The sequence below is a fragment of the Balaenoptera musculus genome, chromosome 2 (genome assembly GCF_009873245.2).
Source record: "Balaenoptera musculus isolate JJ_BM4_2016_0621 chromosome 2, mBalMus1.pri.v3, whole genome shotgun sequence".
Lineage (NCBI taxonomy): Eukaryota > Metazoa > Chordata > Mammalia > Artiodactyla > Balaenopteridae > Balaenoptera > Balaenoptera musculus.
Genome location: NC_045786.1, coordinates 58,127,975 through 58,144,515, shown reverse-complemented (window position 1 = coordinate 58,144,515; position 16,541 = coordinate 58,127,975). Strand labels below are relative to the sequence as shown.

At 42.0% G+C, this 16,541-nt stretch overlaps 1 protein-coding gene across 3 annotated transcripts in view; it reads left to right on the top strand.

Annotated features, from left to right (window-relative positions):
- The window catches only part of SCAPER (S-phase cyclin A associated protein in the ER), a 475,492-nt gene that overhangs the window by 436,385 nt on the left and 22,566 nt on the right, over positions 1–16,541 (top strand). For all 3 annotated transcript variants that reach the window (XM_036843858.1, XM_036843856.1, XM_036843857.1), the window contains 2 exons: positions 973–1,210; positions 6,678–6,827. In XM_036843858.1, coding sequence (XP_036699753.1) covers positions 973–1,210; positions 6,678–6,827 — 388 coding nt within the window. The remainder of the gene's footprint in view (positions 1–972; positions 1,211–6,677; positions 6,828–16,541) is intronic.

Here is a 16,541-nt window from a genome sequence, read left to right as displayed (position 1 = left end):
TCAAACCTGTGGAGAAAAAGTGAGGGCTTCTTTCCAGGCATGTCAGCACAAGAATCTCCCTCCATGTTCCCCTTACCTTAGGCCTACATACCCTTGAGCCAGAGTGAATAGGAATGGGGCCCCACCTGAAGCATGTTGGCTGTGGGAAGGGGAGAGAAACCTGGGTATGGTTTCTAGGGGCAAAAAGGGTGAATGAATGCTTAGCAGCCACATTTACTAAAATTGTGGGCTCTTGATCGCTAGATGCTTCACGTATACCTGAGTTCCAGAGTGAGGTGGATTTAGCAAACCCTTCCTTTCCTATTGATTTGAGGAATTCATTTGCCACTGCCATTGCTTCTTGCTCATCCATACTGCCTGCCACAATTGCTAAGCTAACTTCAAGGTGATTTGTACAAAGCTAATCCAGCACTAGCTTGTTCTTGGGAGTCTGGCCCCTACAACCTGTCCTGCCAATACTCCTTGATGATGGAACTGTGCCTTCAAAAGCGGTTGAAGTGTCTCCCTGTCACGGTATACCAACACACTACTGGGTTTTTGAGGCCTCGTGCTTTCCCGGTAACTGCCTCCCTTGAGAAGATTCCCTTGTGTATCCAGAAAGGAAGCCATGGTGTTTTGATTTCTGAGTCCCAACAGCTCTCGTGGACTCTGTCCAGTTCCACCAGGCCTGGAATCTAAACAAAGTGGAGCTATCTAGGCTGCAAAGGGTGGTAGCAGCCTCAGCCTGGCTGCAGAGTACTCAGTTGCCACTGCTGCTGCAGCAGCCCGGCCTCCCAGCCGGAGAAAAGGGCGGGCCGCAGTGCACTTGGTGGGGGAAGGGCTGCATTTACTCCTTGAGGTTTCTTGTTACCTTACTACACCACTCACATGGTTTGCTTTTAACGGTCTGCTTGTCATGTTCCATTTGACCTATAAAAATGCTAACATCCTTTAAGTAGATTTCTCTTAAAAAGTTGAATGTTTCTTTATCAGGTCACACAGCATATTTGACAATAATCGCCAAGATCCCACAGGACTGACAGCTGCTCTTCAGGCCACAGACCTGGCTGGAGTTCTGCATATGCTCTACTGTGTCCTCTTCCATGGCACAATCTCGGACCCCGGCACTTCTAGTCCCAAGGAGAGTTACGCTCAGAACACAGTCCAAGTGGCCATTCAGAGTTTACGTTTCTTCAACAGCTTTGCAGCTCTTGATCTGCCTGCTTTTCAGGTACCAGGAATTGGTTAACCAGCCAAGAGTTAATAATTTTGTATAGATATGATGAGAGGTTCTTCTCCTGGATTGGGGCATAAGGAATAAGCTACAATACAGGGAATAATAATACATACTATTTATTAAGCTACTGTATTCTAGGAACTGGATTAGGTGCTTTGCATATGCTTTCTTATTTATTCTCATGACTACCCTACAAAATATTATTATACCCATTTTACAGGTGGAAAAGCTGGCAGTTAAGTAATTTCCCAGGATTACACATGGCTGAGCCAGGACTGGTACCCATGGCCCCAAGCCTATGCCATTCTGCTACTTATAAATCTTCTGTCTTGATTTCTTTAGAAAAGACATTATCATACCATAAACATTTAAATATTAAGGAAAGTAATGGTTTCTTATATAAACACAACCAAAATTAGGTAAATTGTTTTGATTGATATGACTGTCTATGAATGATTTAACTGACTTGTATCCAACGTAAAGTGCATGTGTAGTTAAATGTGCAAACCCCTATAAATATTAAGTTTTTATAGCTAAAGAAAAATTGCTTTATGTTATAACACCAGACTGTCAGCTTAGAAACAGATTGTTTTTCATATAGGAAATTTAATTTTCAAAAACACTGAACCTTTGGAACAGAGCAAGCCCCAAGGAGTAGACTTTCTCTTTCAGTGTATTAACTGTCAAGTGATTTCATTAAAAAAGGAACAAACTTGGCAGATAATGAACCCATAATTTAGGTGAATTGCTTTGCTCAAAGGGAAAAAGGTTATAGAGATACAAATGTATGAAAATTGTGGTCTTTGGCCATCGCAAGATGGAAGAAACACCTCTGTTTTGTAGCTGGTGACAAATGTGCAGTTCTTGTCTTCCTGTCATTCTCTTCACAACTGGAAATTAGTAAGTCGTGTCATTGGATTCAATATCTTTCAACTCTGTAGAGTTAGTTTATCCATCATAAGAACAGAAATTTCTTCCTTAGGGTTAATGCTTTTCAGTTTTCAGAGCACTTGAACTAGCCTTAGGCGGTAGCTACACAGTCTGTAAAGTTCTGAGAGTTTACAGCCACGCCTAGAACAAGAGGTTACCTGCTCCAGAGAATGCCAATGGTTCTTGCCTCTGGGTTGAACGTAACATTTGTGTTTTATGAAGACCCAACCCAATTGTGTTCTGTCTGGAAGCAGCTTAGAAATCAAGATACGCTAATTTTATGCCCTCAGAATATGGAGACCAGCAGGCTACCCATCAGCTAGGTCCAACTAGAGTGATTTCTTCTGTTACCAGGGATTATGAAAAGCAAATACCTAAAAATGTTCCTGAGCTCCTGGTTTATGGGTCTTCTGACCAGGATTTATACTGCTTCAGGGGTCGCCACATCATACACAAGCATTTACGTTAAGTCAGCCATTCATTCCATCAGTCACTCTGAGTGTCAGGGAGCCCCAGGTCCCTGCCCTACCCCCAGCCCTCCATGAACTCACAGCCTGTGCAGCCTTACTCAAAAGAACCACTGAACTCCAACCAGCCCTGCTCCCTCATGACCTTTAGGCACAATGGCCAATAATGTTAGAAAATTCAAAAATCTATTTCTGGAGCCCTTCATGCCCAACTAAGATGAAACCACGATTTCTCCTCTGCAGCTCCTTGCCGTATCGAGCCCAGAATATATTCCCTACCTGAGCCTCTTTTGCCACAACCCAGGAGAAACACCAAGGTGACTCGAGAGTTCGAGCCATTCTTAGAGTGAGATGCCCACCTCCCCAGGGGAATGTCCTTTTGCGGCTGGTTCCTAACACTTCTTTTGCTTCTTTCTTCTCTGTCCTTCCTGTTACTCCGTATTTCTCTTAATTCTTTCCTGCTTTTTCTTCTTTTCCTGTTCTCTGTTCTGACTCTCCTGTCTTATTTTAGTCAATTTTGCCATCACTACTTCTCATCCTCTCCCCAGACATTGTTCCCAGGTATCTTTTTCCCCTTAACCAGTGCATGGGCCAGGAAAGCCTTCAGGGACCTTCCTCCTGGCTGCCATCCTTTTGGTGCCCAAAGTCGAGCACATGTTTTTCTCTTATGCTTCATCAGTGTGTGCAGGGACCCAGGTACCTAGAATTTCTAGCATCAGGTCCTTTAATACACCTACCAATGATTACCTTACTGTTCCAGTTACTTTTATACATTTGAAAAACAAACAAACTTAGTGGGGTAAACAACAACCGTTATGATCACAGATGGTGTGGATCTAGAATTCAGGCAGGGCTTTTCACAGTGGAGGTAGCTTGTCACTACTCCACGATGTAGGGCTTCAGCTGAGGGGCTCGAATGACTGGGGTTGCGGGGTATGGAGAAGAGGAGCAAATTGACTGAAATATCTGGGAGCTCAACTTATCTGGAGGCTCCTTCACTTTCACGTTTTATGCCTGGGATTGATTACTCAAAGACTAGGTTCATCAAGGACTATTGGCCAGAGACTCTACATATGGCTTCTCTATGTGACTTGGGCTTCTCAAAACATCGTGGTGTCTTGGGTTCTCAGTAGGAGTTTCCTGAGAGGAAGCTTCTGGAAAACAACTGCTCCAAGAGAACCAACGGAAGCTGCATGGCTTTTTTATGACCTGGCCTCAGAAGTCATATCGTTACATATCAGCCATCCTCTATTGGTTAAATCAGTCATAAGCCTTCCAGGTTCAAGAGGAGAAGACATAGGCCCCGTCTCTCAATGGGAGGACTGTCAAAGATTTATAGTCATTTTTTTTAACTAACCACTGCACTCTGTTGAGCAAGCTAAAGCAAAGCATCTGACCACATAGACATCATTGATGTAGATAGACATCTGATCAAGCATGCAATGTTCAAGTAAATAGCATACAAATACACAATATTTGCATTGTAAAGCAATGGGTGAGTTTAGGAGAAAAGTATTATTTTTATGATAGATATGGTCAGAGAAACTCATATTCTAGTTCATTAAAACTACTTGTCAAAAGTGAGATTTCAGGAACTATGTTTATAAAGCACAGGAAAAGAGATTTTAGGTACAGTATGGGTCTGAGCTCAGAAAAAATCTGGGAAACAATTTATGAATTGCCTGAGAGGATTGAAGGAACTGAAGAAGAAAATTGAAATGAGATAAATGGTCTGACCCTCTGAAGAGTTAGACAAGACAGTGTAAGACATGTTGACGGTTTGAGTCCCAGTGCATCACAAGAATGCATCTCAGGGCTTCCCTGGTGGCGCAGTGGTTGAGAATCTGCCTGCCAATGCAGGGGACATGGGTTCGAGCCCTGGTCTGGGAAGATCCCACATGCCGCGGAGCGACTAGGCCTGTGAGCCACAATTGCTGAGCCTGCACGTCTGGAGCCTGTGCTCTGCAACAGGAGAGGCTGCGATAGTGAGAGGCCCGCGCACCACGATGAAGAGTGGCTCCCACTTGCCGCAACTAGAGAAAACCCTCACGCAGAAACGAAGACCCAACACAGCCATAAATAAATAAATAAATAAATAAAATTTAAAAAAAAGAATGCATCTCTGTAGAGCTGTTATGGAGAAGCATCCTCATCAAGACCTCTGGGTCTAGAGTCAGACTGACCTGACTTTGAGCCATCATACTACCAAGTTGTATGACCTTAGACAAGTCATTTGAATCCTTAAGACTGAGTTTCTCATTTGTAAAATAGAGATTAAAAACACTTACCTCACAAATCTGAGGCTTAAATGAGATTACATAAAGGCACTGTGCTAGCTAGCACATAGTAGGCCCTCAGGAAATGTGGACTGACTCATATTCTGAAGGTGAAGAATTTACCCAAACCATCTTGCAGATGTTGAATCAAAAGGTTAGGTTTCGAATGCAGCATTCCCAGTGCTTCTGCACCCTTCTTTGAAGCCATAAACCTACGTGATTGTTTTGTGTGAGAACTCATCGCATAGTAGTAACAAAAAGTTAAGAAAATATTCTAATGGATGGTTATCCATTAGAATATTTTCTTAACTGGTTCCATTTCATTATATACTAATAAGGCTGTCAAAATCTTTTTCTCCCTTCAGCAAATAATCTGATTTCACTCTGAATTCATATTGGCACAGATGGCCTTGAGATCCCGGATATTGTATAGTGCATATACTTTGACAGTTTTTACAATTGAAGGTGGTCTCAAGAAACAAATCAATGTACTGACTTGGCAATCAATTCTGGCTAAAAAGGAAATATAGTTTCCTTGAAAAATTGGTTTAATTTCTATATTCAAACTTACATGCCCCTTGACCTGCTCTTATCAGTGAAGGTTAAACAGAGGGCACTGGGTCACAGCAAGCTGGACACAACTAATTAAATAAGGGCTGAGCTGAGAAGGTGTCACTACTTGATTTAAAGGAGCAGGGCCCTCCTGAAGTCTCTTTGGGGCTTGAAAAACATTTTGTCTCAGTGCAATGAAACGGAGACAGAAGGCACTCTTAAAATTTAGTAGTAATTTTGTTTCAACAATATTTATTAAAAAGACTGTGTTTCCCCGGCTGTTAGGCAGAGTGAATTCATTGAAACTTCCAAGCTGCAACGTATCTGACCTGGTTCAAGCCAGCCAAGACCTCAAATCAAGAGATGAGTTTAAAACACTCCCTTTTCCCACAGGCTGGCAGTGGTGCTTCATTCCAGTGTGGGCTGCGAGTGCATTCTGTGGGCCTCGCCTCTCCCCTTTGCCCTCCTGTCGCTCTGTCTGTTTGACATGTTTATTAAATAGACGCTTCAGGCTGCACAGACAGACTCGGGCTCTCCTCCCGCGTCGCCCACCACCAACAGCCCTTTGACTGTCTCAAGAAAGGATCCCAGAAGCCTCATAGCTGAGGGGGCTTCATGGTTTGTTTTTTGTGGTTTTTTTGGGGGGTGGGGGGAGGTTGTTGGGTTTTTTACATTACTTTGGGAGCTCTAGAGCTATTTGAATAATAACTAATTGTTATTTATATTTCTTTTCTATTTGAACATAAGTAAATAATTAGAATTGTATTTTTATCCCTGCATACAAGAAAATATTTTCTCCTTCAGAAAAAAAAAAAAAAAGTATTGAAAGTTAGCTAAATGGTAGATTTACAGGTGAATTTTAGTATTATTATATTTTTCCAAATTTTCTACAGTGAGACTGTGCAATGAGAAAAAAAACACCTCGTTAAAAATGGGATAAATACCCATGCTTTAGGTGAATAGTGTCTTGATCCACATAGTACAGGCATTTGGTCCGCTATGCTTTATTTTCTGTCGTTTTTTTTTTTTTTTTTTCCAGTTTAAACATTGCATTTACTATGGTCGTTTATTGGAGCAGGAATCCCTAAACTGAACTGTTAAGCACAGTGCTCTAGAAATTTCATATGCTTTTCTGGCATCATGGTAGAAGGTGCACAGGGCCCAGGTGTGTTCTGTGATTTGCAGCCCTGGCTGTCCCTGGGCTGGGGAGTTCTAACTGCTCCTTGTCTTTGTTAGTCTATTGTAGGGGCAGAGGGCTTGTCCCTTGCATTCCGGCACATCGCCAGCTCCCTACTGGGCCACTGCAGCCACGTCTCCTGTGAAAGCCTCCTTCATGAGGTCATCGTCTGTGTGGGCTACTTCACTGTCAACCACCCAGATAACCAGGTAAGAGGCACAGGAAAAGTTCCTCAGACTGCTTCCCCAGCACTGAGAGTGTGAGGTATTGGAGTGAGAAAAGGCAGGCTAGCCTGCTGGAACCCATCTGTCCTGTGTGGGGCCCTTTAACCAGGCTCCAGGGATATGCCTCTGACTTCTCTCCAAAGAGATTTGATCAGCACTAGACCAGCACTAGGACTTCCTCTTAAAGCTATAAAAATAAGATATTTTTAATAAAATATTCTTCTTAAGCCACACAGAAGCATCTACTCCCTTACCACGTAGATCCTGATGCTTTATTCATATTTTTTTGTTGTTGTTTTAATGAAATAGATTACATCTTTCAACTTGGGTCACTTTGCAAATATTATAGCATTAGTCTGGTGCTTTATGAAACTGCTCTTGGTGTTTGGCTTCTGCCTAGGTGCTTAAGAGGGTGCCAGATGGTGCTGGAGGGGAGCCTGAGAAGGCAGGGCTTGGGCCTTACCCCCTTGAATCACCCAGAGTAGTTTTGCTTTTAACTGTTTTGATTATTTGGTTTCTGAGCAAGATTTCATTTGTAAATAGGGTTCTGTTGCTTTAAAAAGTTGGGAAATCTGTGTTACAGATTTTATTTTAAAAATAACAATAATAAAGTACTTTATCTTTTTTTAACTTTTTATTTTATATTAGAGTATAGTTGATAAACAATGTTATGATAGTTTCAGGTATACAGCAAAGTGTTATACATATACATGTATCTATTCTTTTTCAAATTCTTTTCCCATTTAGGTTGTTATCTTTATTTTTAAAAACAGAGTTATGGCATAACTAACATATCAAATTGTAATTCCTGACTACCTCATTTATCTAAAGCCTCATATTCAGCAACCTTAATTATGTGGATTATAGCTGAGAAAAAGGCCTATGAACAACCCTTAACCCTCACTCTAAGCTTACTAATTTTTATTTTAGGCAACTCTCTAATAAGTGTGCTTACTAGGTTTATTAGCCTGCAGTAAACTAGACCAGGGCGGAAGAAGGGCAGGAGATAGCTGTAGTGCCAGAGCCAAATACAAGGTGAGAACCTACACACTAAGAGCTGAAACTGCCTATCTGATAAGAAGAAAGAGGATAGAAAAACACAAGACAAGACCTCAGAAGTTGTAGCCATCTGGGACTTCCCTGGCTGTCCAGCGGTTAAGACTCTGCGCTTCCGCTGCAGGGGGCGTTGGTTTGATCGCTGGTCAGGGAACTAAGATCCTGCATGCCGCGTGGCACGGCCAAAAAAGAAAAGAAAAAAAAATTGTAGCTATCTGGTTTCAAAGGGACACTAAGCCCTGTATTTTATTTCCCTGGATGATTGTTGATGCCCCCCGTGTGGACCCTGAGTGAGCATGGAGGCAAAATGTATGTTCTGTGCATTCCCTTTAAGAAGGCTGAGGAATATGAAGTCCATTCTAGAAAGATGTCCATGATTAAAATGTAGAAAATGTGGACCCTTGCCAGAAGAAGCGTCATACGTAGAAAAATTCCCCTTTCGCAGACCTCGTTGCCAGAAGGGTAGATCTTTCTCACCTCCCGCCACGGGAGCACTCACGCAGTGCTCTCTCAGGTACTGATGCTTTGTCCTTTCCGCGGACTAAGCCCAGCAGGTTCACAAGTCTCTTACAAGCTACTCAAGGAAGGAAAGTTGAGCGAAATCTCCTGTGTGGTTTTCTTTTCTTCATGTGTATCCATTTGACCTACTAAATTGCACTTCATTTCCCTCTATAAGTTTGTTTTTATTTTTCTGATTAAAAAAGTGTTTCTTACTCATCATGAAAAAGATAGGCAAGTGTAAAGAAGGAGGAGGAATCACTGATCTCACTGTTGAGATTCCTGATCTCACTGTTGAGATAGTCACTGTTACCATTTTGGCAGGGTCCTTACAGTCTCTTTTCTGTGAATATTTTTGCCAGTTAATATTATTGAGATATAATTAACATGTAACACTGTATTATTTTTAAGTGTGTACAGTGTGAAGATTTGATATATTTATATGTTGCAAAATGATTAGCACAGTAAATTTAGTTAGCCATCACCTCACGTAGTTAAAATTTTTTTCCTTGTGATGAGAACTTTTAAGATCTACTCTCAGCAGCTTTCAAATATACAATACAGTATTGTTAACTTCAGTCACCATGCTGTACATTACATCACCAGAACTTATTTACCTTATAACTGGAAGTTTGTACCTTTTGACCACCTTCATTCACTTCACCCACTCCCTAGCCCTCTATGAATATTTTTATATAGCTGAGGTCATATGGTATATACACTCCTATCCTGCTTTATACACTTAACATTATATCATAATCCTTCTTTGTGAATACAGTTTTTAATGGCTGAGTGGCTTTATCTTGTGTAGACAGCCCATGGTTTACCTCACAATTTCCTGTTAAGTCGTTTACCATCTATCATGACACTATCTACTGCACTTATAAAGAGGTAAGTAATTTGTGTATGTGATAATATTTTGCTGTACAGTTCTACAGCAAAAAGTTCAGTTTCTTCAGCACACCCATGTTTAGGGATGGTTGAAACTCTTTGCTTAAACCAACTCTGTTGTGATGAATTTACTGAACTCAGAACTGTGTAGGATTTCAGAGAGATTTTCTGCTGATGCCAGATCACAGACTAATCCTCTCCTATAGATAAAACACACACTCTAAGTATCTCTGGGCTCACCAGAGTCAATGAGAAATGGGGTCAGGGGAACTGGTATTTGGAAATCGCATGTTAGAACTGACGTGGACCTGATGGCAAAGTAATGACTGGGCATGTTGGGACAGGAAGAAAGCAGATTAAATGGGCAGAGAGAGCAGTAAGCAATACAAGGAGGAGACAGAGACCCTATGGCTTCTCAGTTGGGGAAGAAGCTGTGGGGTTTAGAGGTAATTGTTGAGAAGAAGAAATTAGAAAAGTAAAAAAAGCCAGACCTCCTTTCTCGACACCTTGCCTCCCAGAGGGACTGAATCCTAACTGGACATCCACTTCTGATTTGGTGGAAGGTAGAAGGTCAGAGAAGTCAGTTCAGTCCTCAGGCAATTGCTGAAATGCAACAATCTGTGAAAAGAAAGAATATGACAAAAAGTAGAGAAGAAATCAGAAATTGATAGAAATGAGAGTAATTGTCAAACACTGAGACATTGCACCTTATGGAGATGCTTTTCTAAAGCATAACCTCTGGTATTTGTAGAATTCTTTATACTGCTTGCCCCATCTGTGGTCTCTTGGACCTCATTAGCACTTCATTGAGGCTGTAGGCAGAGGAATTACTCCCACCTCACAGACAGGTGAAGAATCGGGACTCAGAGAGGTGAAATAAGCCCCCTGAAATGACATAAAGAATTGCTAAAATACGAGGACTAGAACGCAGGTCTTGCAAAGCCCAGCTCAGTGTTCTTTTCATTTCACATTGCTTAAGAAAATTAGATGTATCACTGGCCCGTTCTACCAGTGATCTCTGAAGTATTTCTTGGGCAGGGGTGGAGGGTTTAGAAGATGATGCCCATTTACCTAGACAGTACACTGAGAAGCTGCCATTCTGCAACTCTGAATGCTTCTGGGACATATCTGTGCGCCTTACGCGGGGAAGACGCATAAAGATCCTGGGAAAGTGTAAATGAGTGTGTTTTATGAGCACAAAATGGACCCTAATCTAGCAAATAGAAGGCCTGAGTTCTAACCTCAGCTCTGCCACTAGCTGCGGGATCTTAGATAAATCATTTTCCCTCTTGAGGCTTGAGCATTTTTGACCATACAAAGAGGAATTGGGTTGGCCAAAAAGTTCCTTCGGTTTTAAGGTAAAACTAAGACACATTTTTCGTTTTCACCAGGAGCTTTATTGAACAATGTATTCACTGTTTTGTTCCACTACCTTCTGCCATTTTTCAGGCAACTTCATAATTCCATCTTCCCAAAACTTTTTATCTTTTTGAGCAAAGAACTGTTCCAGGTGCCTTTTACAGTCTTCCAGGAAATTGAAATTTTTTCCATTAAGAGAATTTTGTAAAGACCGAAATAAATGGAAATCCGAAGGTGCAATGTCTGGTGAATAAGGTGGATGAATCAGAACTTCACAGCCAAGCTGTAACAGTTTTTGCCTGGTCATCAAAGAAACATGCAGTCTTGCGTTATCCTGATAGAATCTTATGCGTTTTCTGTAGACTAATTCCGGATACTTTTCGTCGAGTGCTGCTTTCAGTTGGTCTAATTGGGAACAGTACTTGCTGGAATTAATCGTTTAGTGTTCCAGAAGGAGCTCATAATAGAGGACTCCCTTCCAATTTCACCATATACACAACATCACCTTCTTTGGATGAAGACCAGCCTTTGGTGTGGTTGGTGGTGGTTCATTTCGCTTGTCCCATGATCTCTTCTGTTCCATATTATTGTACAGTATCCACTTTTCATCGCCCATCACAATTTGTTTTAAAAACAGAACGTTTTCGTTATGTTTAAGTAGAGAATCGCATGTGGAAATATGGTCAAGAAGGTTTTTTTCCCATAACTTACGTGGAACCCAAACATCAAAGCGATGAACATAACCAAGCTGGCGCAAATGATTTTCAGCGCTTGATTTGGATATTTTGAGTATGTTGGCTGTCTCCTGTGTGGTTGATTGTTCTCAATGAATGTCTCGATTTGATCGCTATCAACTTCAACTGGTCTACCCGACTGTGGAGCATCGTCCAGCGAGAAATCTCCAGCACGAAACTTCACAGACCACTTTTGACACGTTTGATCAGTCACAGCACATTCTCCATACACTGCACAAATCTTTTTTTGTGTTTCAGTTGTGTTTTTACCTTTCTTGAAATAATAAAACATAATATGCCGAAAATGTTGCTTTTTTCCTTCCATCTTCAACATTAAAATGACTATACAAAAATCCACCAATTTTGATAATTTTTTTTTTAAATGCACTCTGATATGACAGCTGTCACAATACAATCTAACAAAATTGTTTCGAATGAAGTTAAAGACAACTAAGCGCTACTAGAGCCATCTTATGGAAAAAAACAAACAAACCTTTTGGCCAACCCAATAGCTTGGTTCTGGAAATGGATAGTGGTGATGGTTGCACAATATTGTGAATGTACTTAATGCCATTGAGAATGGTAGGCTTAAAAATGGTTAAAATGGTAAACTATATGTTATCCATATTTTACCACCAAAAAAAGTTGTGTTTTTCTGTTGTTTGTTTTTTTATAAATTTATTTATTTATTTACTTTTGGCTGTGTTGGGTCTTCGTTGCAGTGTGCGGGCTTCTCATTGTGGTGGCTTCTCTTGTTGCGGAACATGGGCTCTAGGTGCATGGGCTTCAGTAGTTGCAGCACACGGGCTCAGTAGTTGTGGCTCACGGGCTTAGTTGCTCCACAGCATGTGGGATCTTCCCGGACCAGGGCTCGAACCCATGTCCCCTGCATTGGCAGGCAGATTGCCAACCACTGCGCCACCAGGGAAGCCCTTTTTTTTTTTTTTTTAAATGATGATCTAGGATGATCTAGAATTGTCCTAGATCATCTCTCCTTTGAGCTCTGTGAGTCTGTGATATTTTAAAGGCTGAGATTAGAACCACAGACCAGCATTCTGATCTTATGGAGACATATTGTGGTTTTTTAGATCCTCCTTGCCCTACTCCGGATTCTTTCAGTACCAGATGGCTTCATGAGCTGCTTGCCCACTCCATGGCAGCTCATCCTTAAAAGCTGAATATACCTTGGTTCTCCTATCTTAATACAGGGGGTCCATTGGCAGACACTCACAAGCAGAGACTTACAGGTGAGATGTCATTGTCCTTGCTGTGTGATGCCATCTCTAGCCACAGTCGTTTCACCTGCACCAAACAGCCATGCTCACCATCCGTGGCTGGGCTCCACGCCCATCAGGCTGCATGGCAAGGGAAGGGTAGGGGAAATAGCCTCAAGCTTACTGAATGATAACTGCTCATATCCCAGTAGAACTGGGGAGTTTTCTGTAACTAAAAAGTTGATTGTTTATTTTCATTCTAAATCCCCTTTCTGCTCCCTCCAAAACCCAGTAATTTGCCAAGTGAGCATTTGCTGAGGGATATGGAAGTGCAGTTTTAAGCTCTCATTCCAGTTTCAATCACAGTTTCATGGAGCCTTCATCCTGGAAGGTCCCTGAGATACCTAGTCCGGCTCCCTCATACTGTAGATGGAGACACTGAGGCTCAGAGAAGGAAAAGGAATTGCCAAGCAAGAACTGGCAGAGCCCAACCTCCTGATTGGCAGTCCAGTTAGTGCCCTTTCCACCTCACTTCTGTTCTTGTGAAAGTGAATTTATTTAACCTCATGCCACTTTCTTTAAATCAGAGAAATTTCAGAGGAGAAATTATGATGCTCAATTCATTTCATCTTTCCGTATCATTAGGCAGAAGTCATGTTAATTTGCAGTGCCTGTTTGTCCACAGAGGATTCTTTATTTCCACCTTGTGTCTTTATAAGACAGGAGATCCTGAACTCCTGCTGCAGCCTAAGGCTGTTTTATTAGGAAACTGCTTTGCATAAAGGATTGGCACTTTTTATTTGCCACCATTTAGTCTATTAACTGGAAGGACTGAGCCCCATGATACTAAAGATGACTTTAGAAACCTGGATAATAAAAGTAATGCCCCATCCTTGATAGAACCAATCATCTGTTTCCTATAGGGCTGCAGTTTCTAATTAAAATGTTTTTTTTAATCAAAAGCTTCCTTGTCTTTTACGGTACTTTCATGACTCTACGTTCCTTCCCATTTAATTATTATAATGAACATAATTAGTATGGGCTGTCAGACCTTCACTTTATTTACATTTTATATTGAATAATTAAATGTGGTCTGATAATTAAATTAACTTGAATGACAGATGATTTGACTGCCTGCATATTACTGTATTGGGAATAAGCACCTTTGCATATTCATTGTAGTTAGTGACTGCCTTTTTCATTTGGAAAGACCCCATAGATTCCAGCTATCAGAGCCGAGTCTCCTGTGATAGTTGAAAGGAGGAAGGATCCCGTTGGCCCACCCTCCCCCCATCAGCTTCTCTGTAGAGAGTCATGCAGATCATGTAATCATCTTCTCGGCACTGCACCAAAGGTTCCTGAGTGTGTCTGGGGAGATCAGAACCTGCGAGTAAGCTGGACAGTGAAGCTCTTGAAACTAGATTCTGCCTGAGCTGTGTGACATGCGCTTTCCAAGTCTTTTGTAGTTTGATGGCTTAATAAGACAATCCAAATGTTAATTGACTAAACGGTCCTAAAATGTATCCGTTGTACTCACCTCAGATGTTTCCCTGCAAACAAAAAACAGGGCAGTTTCCCAGTTGTATACCGTCTGCAAGTGAGGGACACAGAGTTGTGTTTTAAGAGTGGCAGTTTTCCAGAGCTCCGTTGTAGCCTTTAGAACTTTCAGAGGTGGCCTAATTCCTGCTCACACATTCTTACTTTACTCCTTGTTTTTCTCAAAGGCAGATGGTCCTAGGTCACACCCCTTTGGTAAACTCCCCCAGCCCCATCCAAGTCCAAGAATGGAGTCTGCTATGGTGGGCTCAAAGTGGAAACTCCAGCATTCAAGGCCTTTCTGTTCTTCCAGTGTTGGCAGCTTATTCTCTAGCTGTCACACAAACGTCAGCTTTCTGTATTTTCTTTCTTTGTGTGACAGATACAGTTCCTTTCACAAAATAAAAATGTATCATGTCTAAGGAAGAGCCGAAGAACTTCAACAGTATAACCATTTTGGAGTTGCTCTTAATATTACAGCACCAAAGAAAACTATGGGGTTTTCCCAAAAGTAGAACAATAAATTTCCTAATTAAAAATAACTTCTGCCTAAAGATTTTTTTTAAAGTATTGATTTAGTTATTTTTGGCTGCATTGGGTCTTCGTTGCTGCACGCGGGCTTTCTCTAGTTGCGGTGAGCAGGGACTACTCTTCGTTGCGGTGCGTGGGCTTCTCATTGCGGTGGCTTCTCTTGTTGCAGAGCATGGGCTCTAAGCACACGAGCTTCAGCAGTTGCGGCTCATGGGCTCAGTAGTTGTGGCTCGCGGGCTGTAGAGCGCAGGCTCAGTAGTTGTGGCTCATGGGCTTAGCTGCTCCGTGGCATGTGGGATCTTCCCAGACCAGGGATCGAACCTGTGTCCCCTGCATTGGTGGGCGGATTCTTAACCACTGCGCCACCAGAGAAGTCCCCTGCCTAAAGATTTATTCTAAGACTTCTAGTGAGTGACCTGGCTGATATTAGAATGGAGAAATTTGCCAGTTAGCAGTTTTAGCTGCTTGTATTAAAAGTCACCAATGTCACAGAATCCAAATAAAAGATGCCTTTTACTTCCCTCATATCTTTGGTGTCCTCATCTCTCTTTTCCAACACAAGGGTAGTTTGAAGTACCATGAGCTCGTACCAAGTACCTTTTAACTCCAAAAACTACCTGAGAGGTTATAAGGAGCTCCCTCCTTGACCCAGTGGTTGCCTTGCCAGGGAATCAGCTGGAGTAAATGGCAGCCTCCGCAAGGGAGCCTCCACTGAGCTCTCAGACGGAAGCCTTCACCACCCAAGACTAACATTGGCCAGGTATACTTGTAGCACTTAACTGAGAAAGGAACACTCTTCTCCCCCTTTGTACAGGATTGTGTCCTAATTCATGGCTCACGAATAATCCCATGGATCCCCCTGCTTGTGGCTGATACAGCGATAGTTAAGGTGGCACCTGAATGGATTCACGTCTTGAGTCAGTCAGCAGTTGAGGTTTTGAACTTCATCTCTGATAGTACTAAAAGTCAGATGTCACGCCTCCGTGACATAGACCATAGGCTCTGAAGTCAACTGGCTTTGAAATCCGTGTTCTGTTCTTTCCTAGCACTGTGACCTTGGTTTGGTCAAGTTACTGAACTGTGAGTTTCGGTTTCCTCATCTGTGAAATGGAGGACATAATACCACTACTTCCCACATTGTTGTGTGAATTAAGTGAGACAATAAAGGCCCTCACTCATAGTGAATGCTCAAGAAAGGCAGCTGTTGCTATCCCTGATGGCCCTGTTACCATCATCTTTATGGCACTAAATAATACACCTGATTCAGCAGTAGGCTGAATTCATAATTCTGGCATAGTGATCGGAAAAAAACACGATTGTACAGGTAAACTATCCTTCCTTCACCAGTCTTCTCAGTTTCTCATTTTTGGGGAACTCAGATTCAGAACACTCCAGTAAAATAACTGCTGTCAGGAAATCTAACACTGAAACTTCGAAACTGAAAGCTAACCATAGTTTCATCTCCACTCTCCTATAAAAAGTTGGGAACCCACTGAGCTCCTTCAGCAGTGGAAGTGAGACCAAGAGCATGAGTAGGGTCATTGTGAGGGCTTAGTTTAGCTGCAAGATGCCATGAAGTTAATCATCTCCTTCTGAGCTCCATCCCAAGACTGGGCAGAGCAGCAGAAAACGCACAAGGGGAAACCAAGCAATAAACTGTCAGCACCCTATTCCCCAGGTGCCCAAACCCTGATCCTGTGAACAAGGTCCAGAGCTGAACCCTACTGCCAGGTCAGGTGTGTGCACAATCCTCAGTCATCCTTTGCTCACTTGGAAATCTTCTAATGGGGTGGAAAATGAGGCCAGAAGGAATATTTTGTCAAAGTTTAACTCATGACCAGTGGTAAATCTAATTTTTTCTGGTCCTGCCTTGGTGTTTG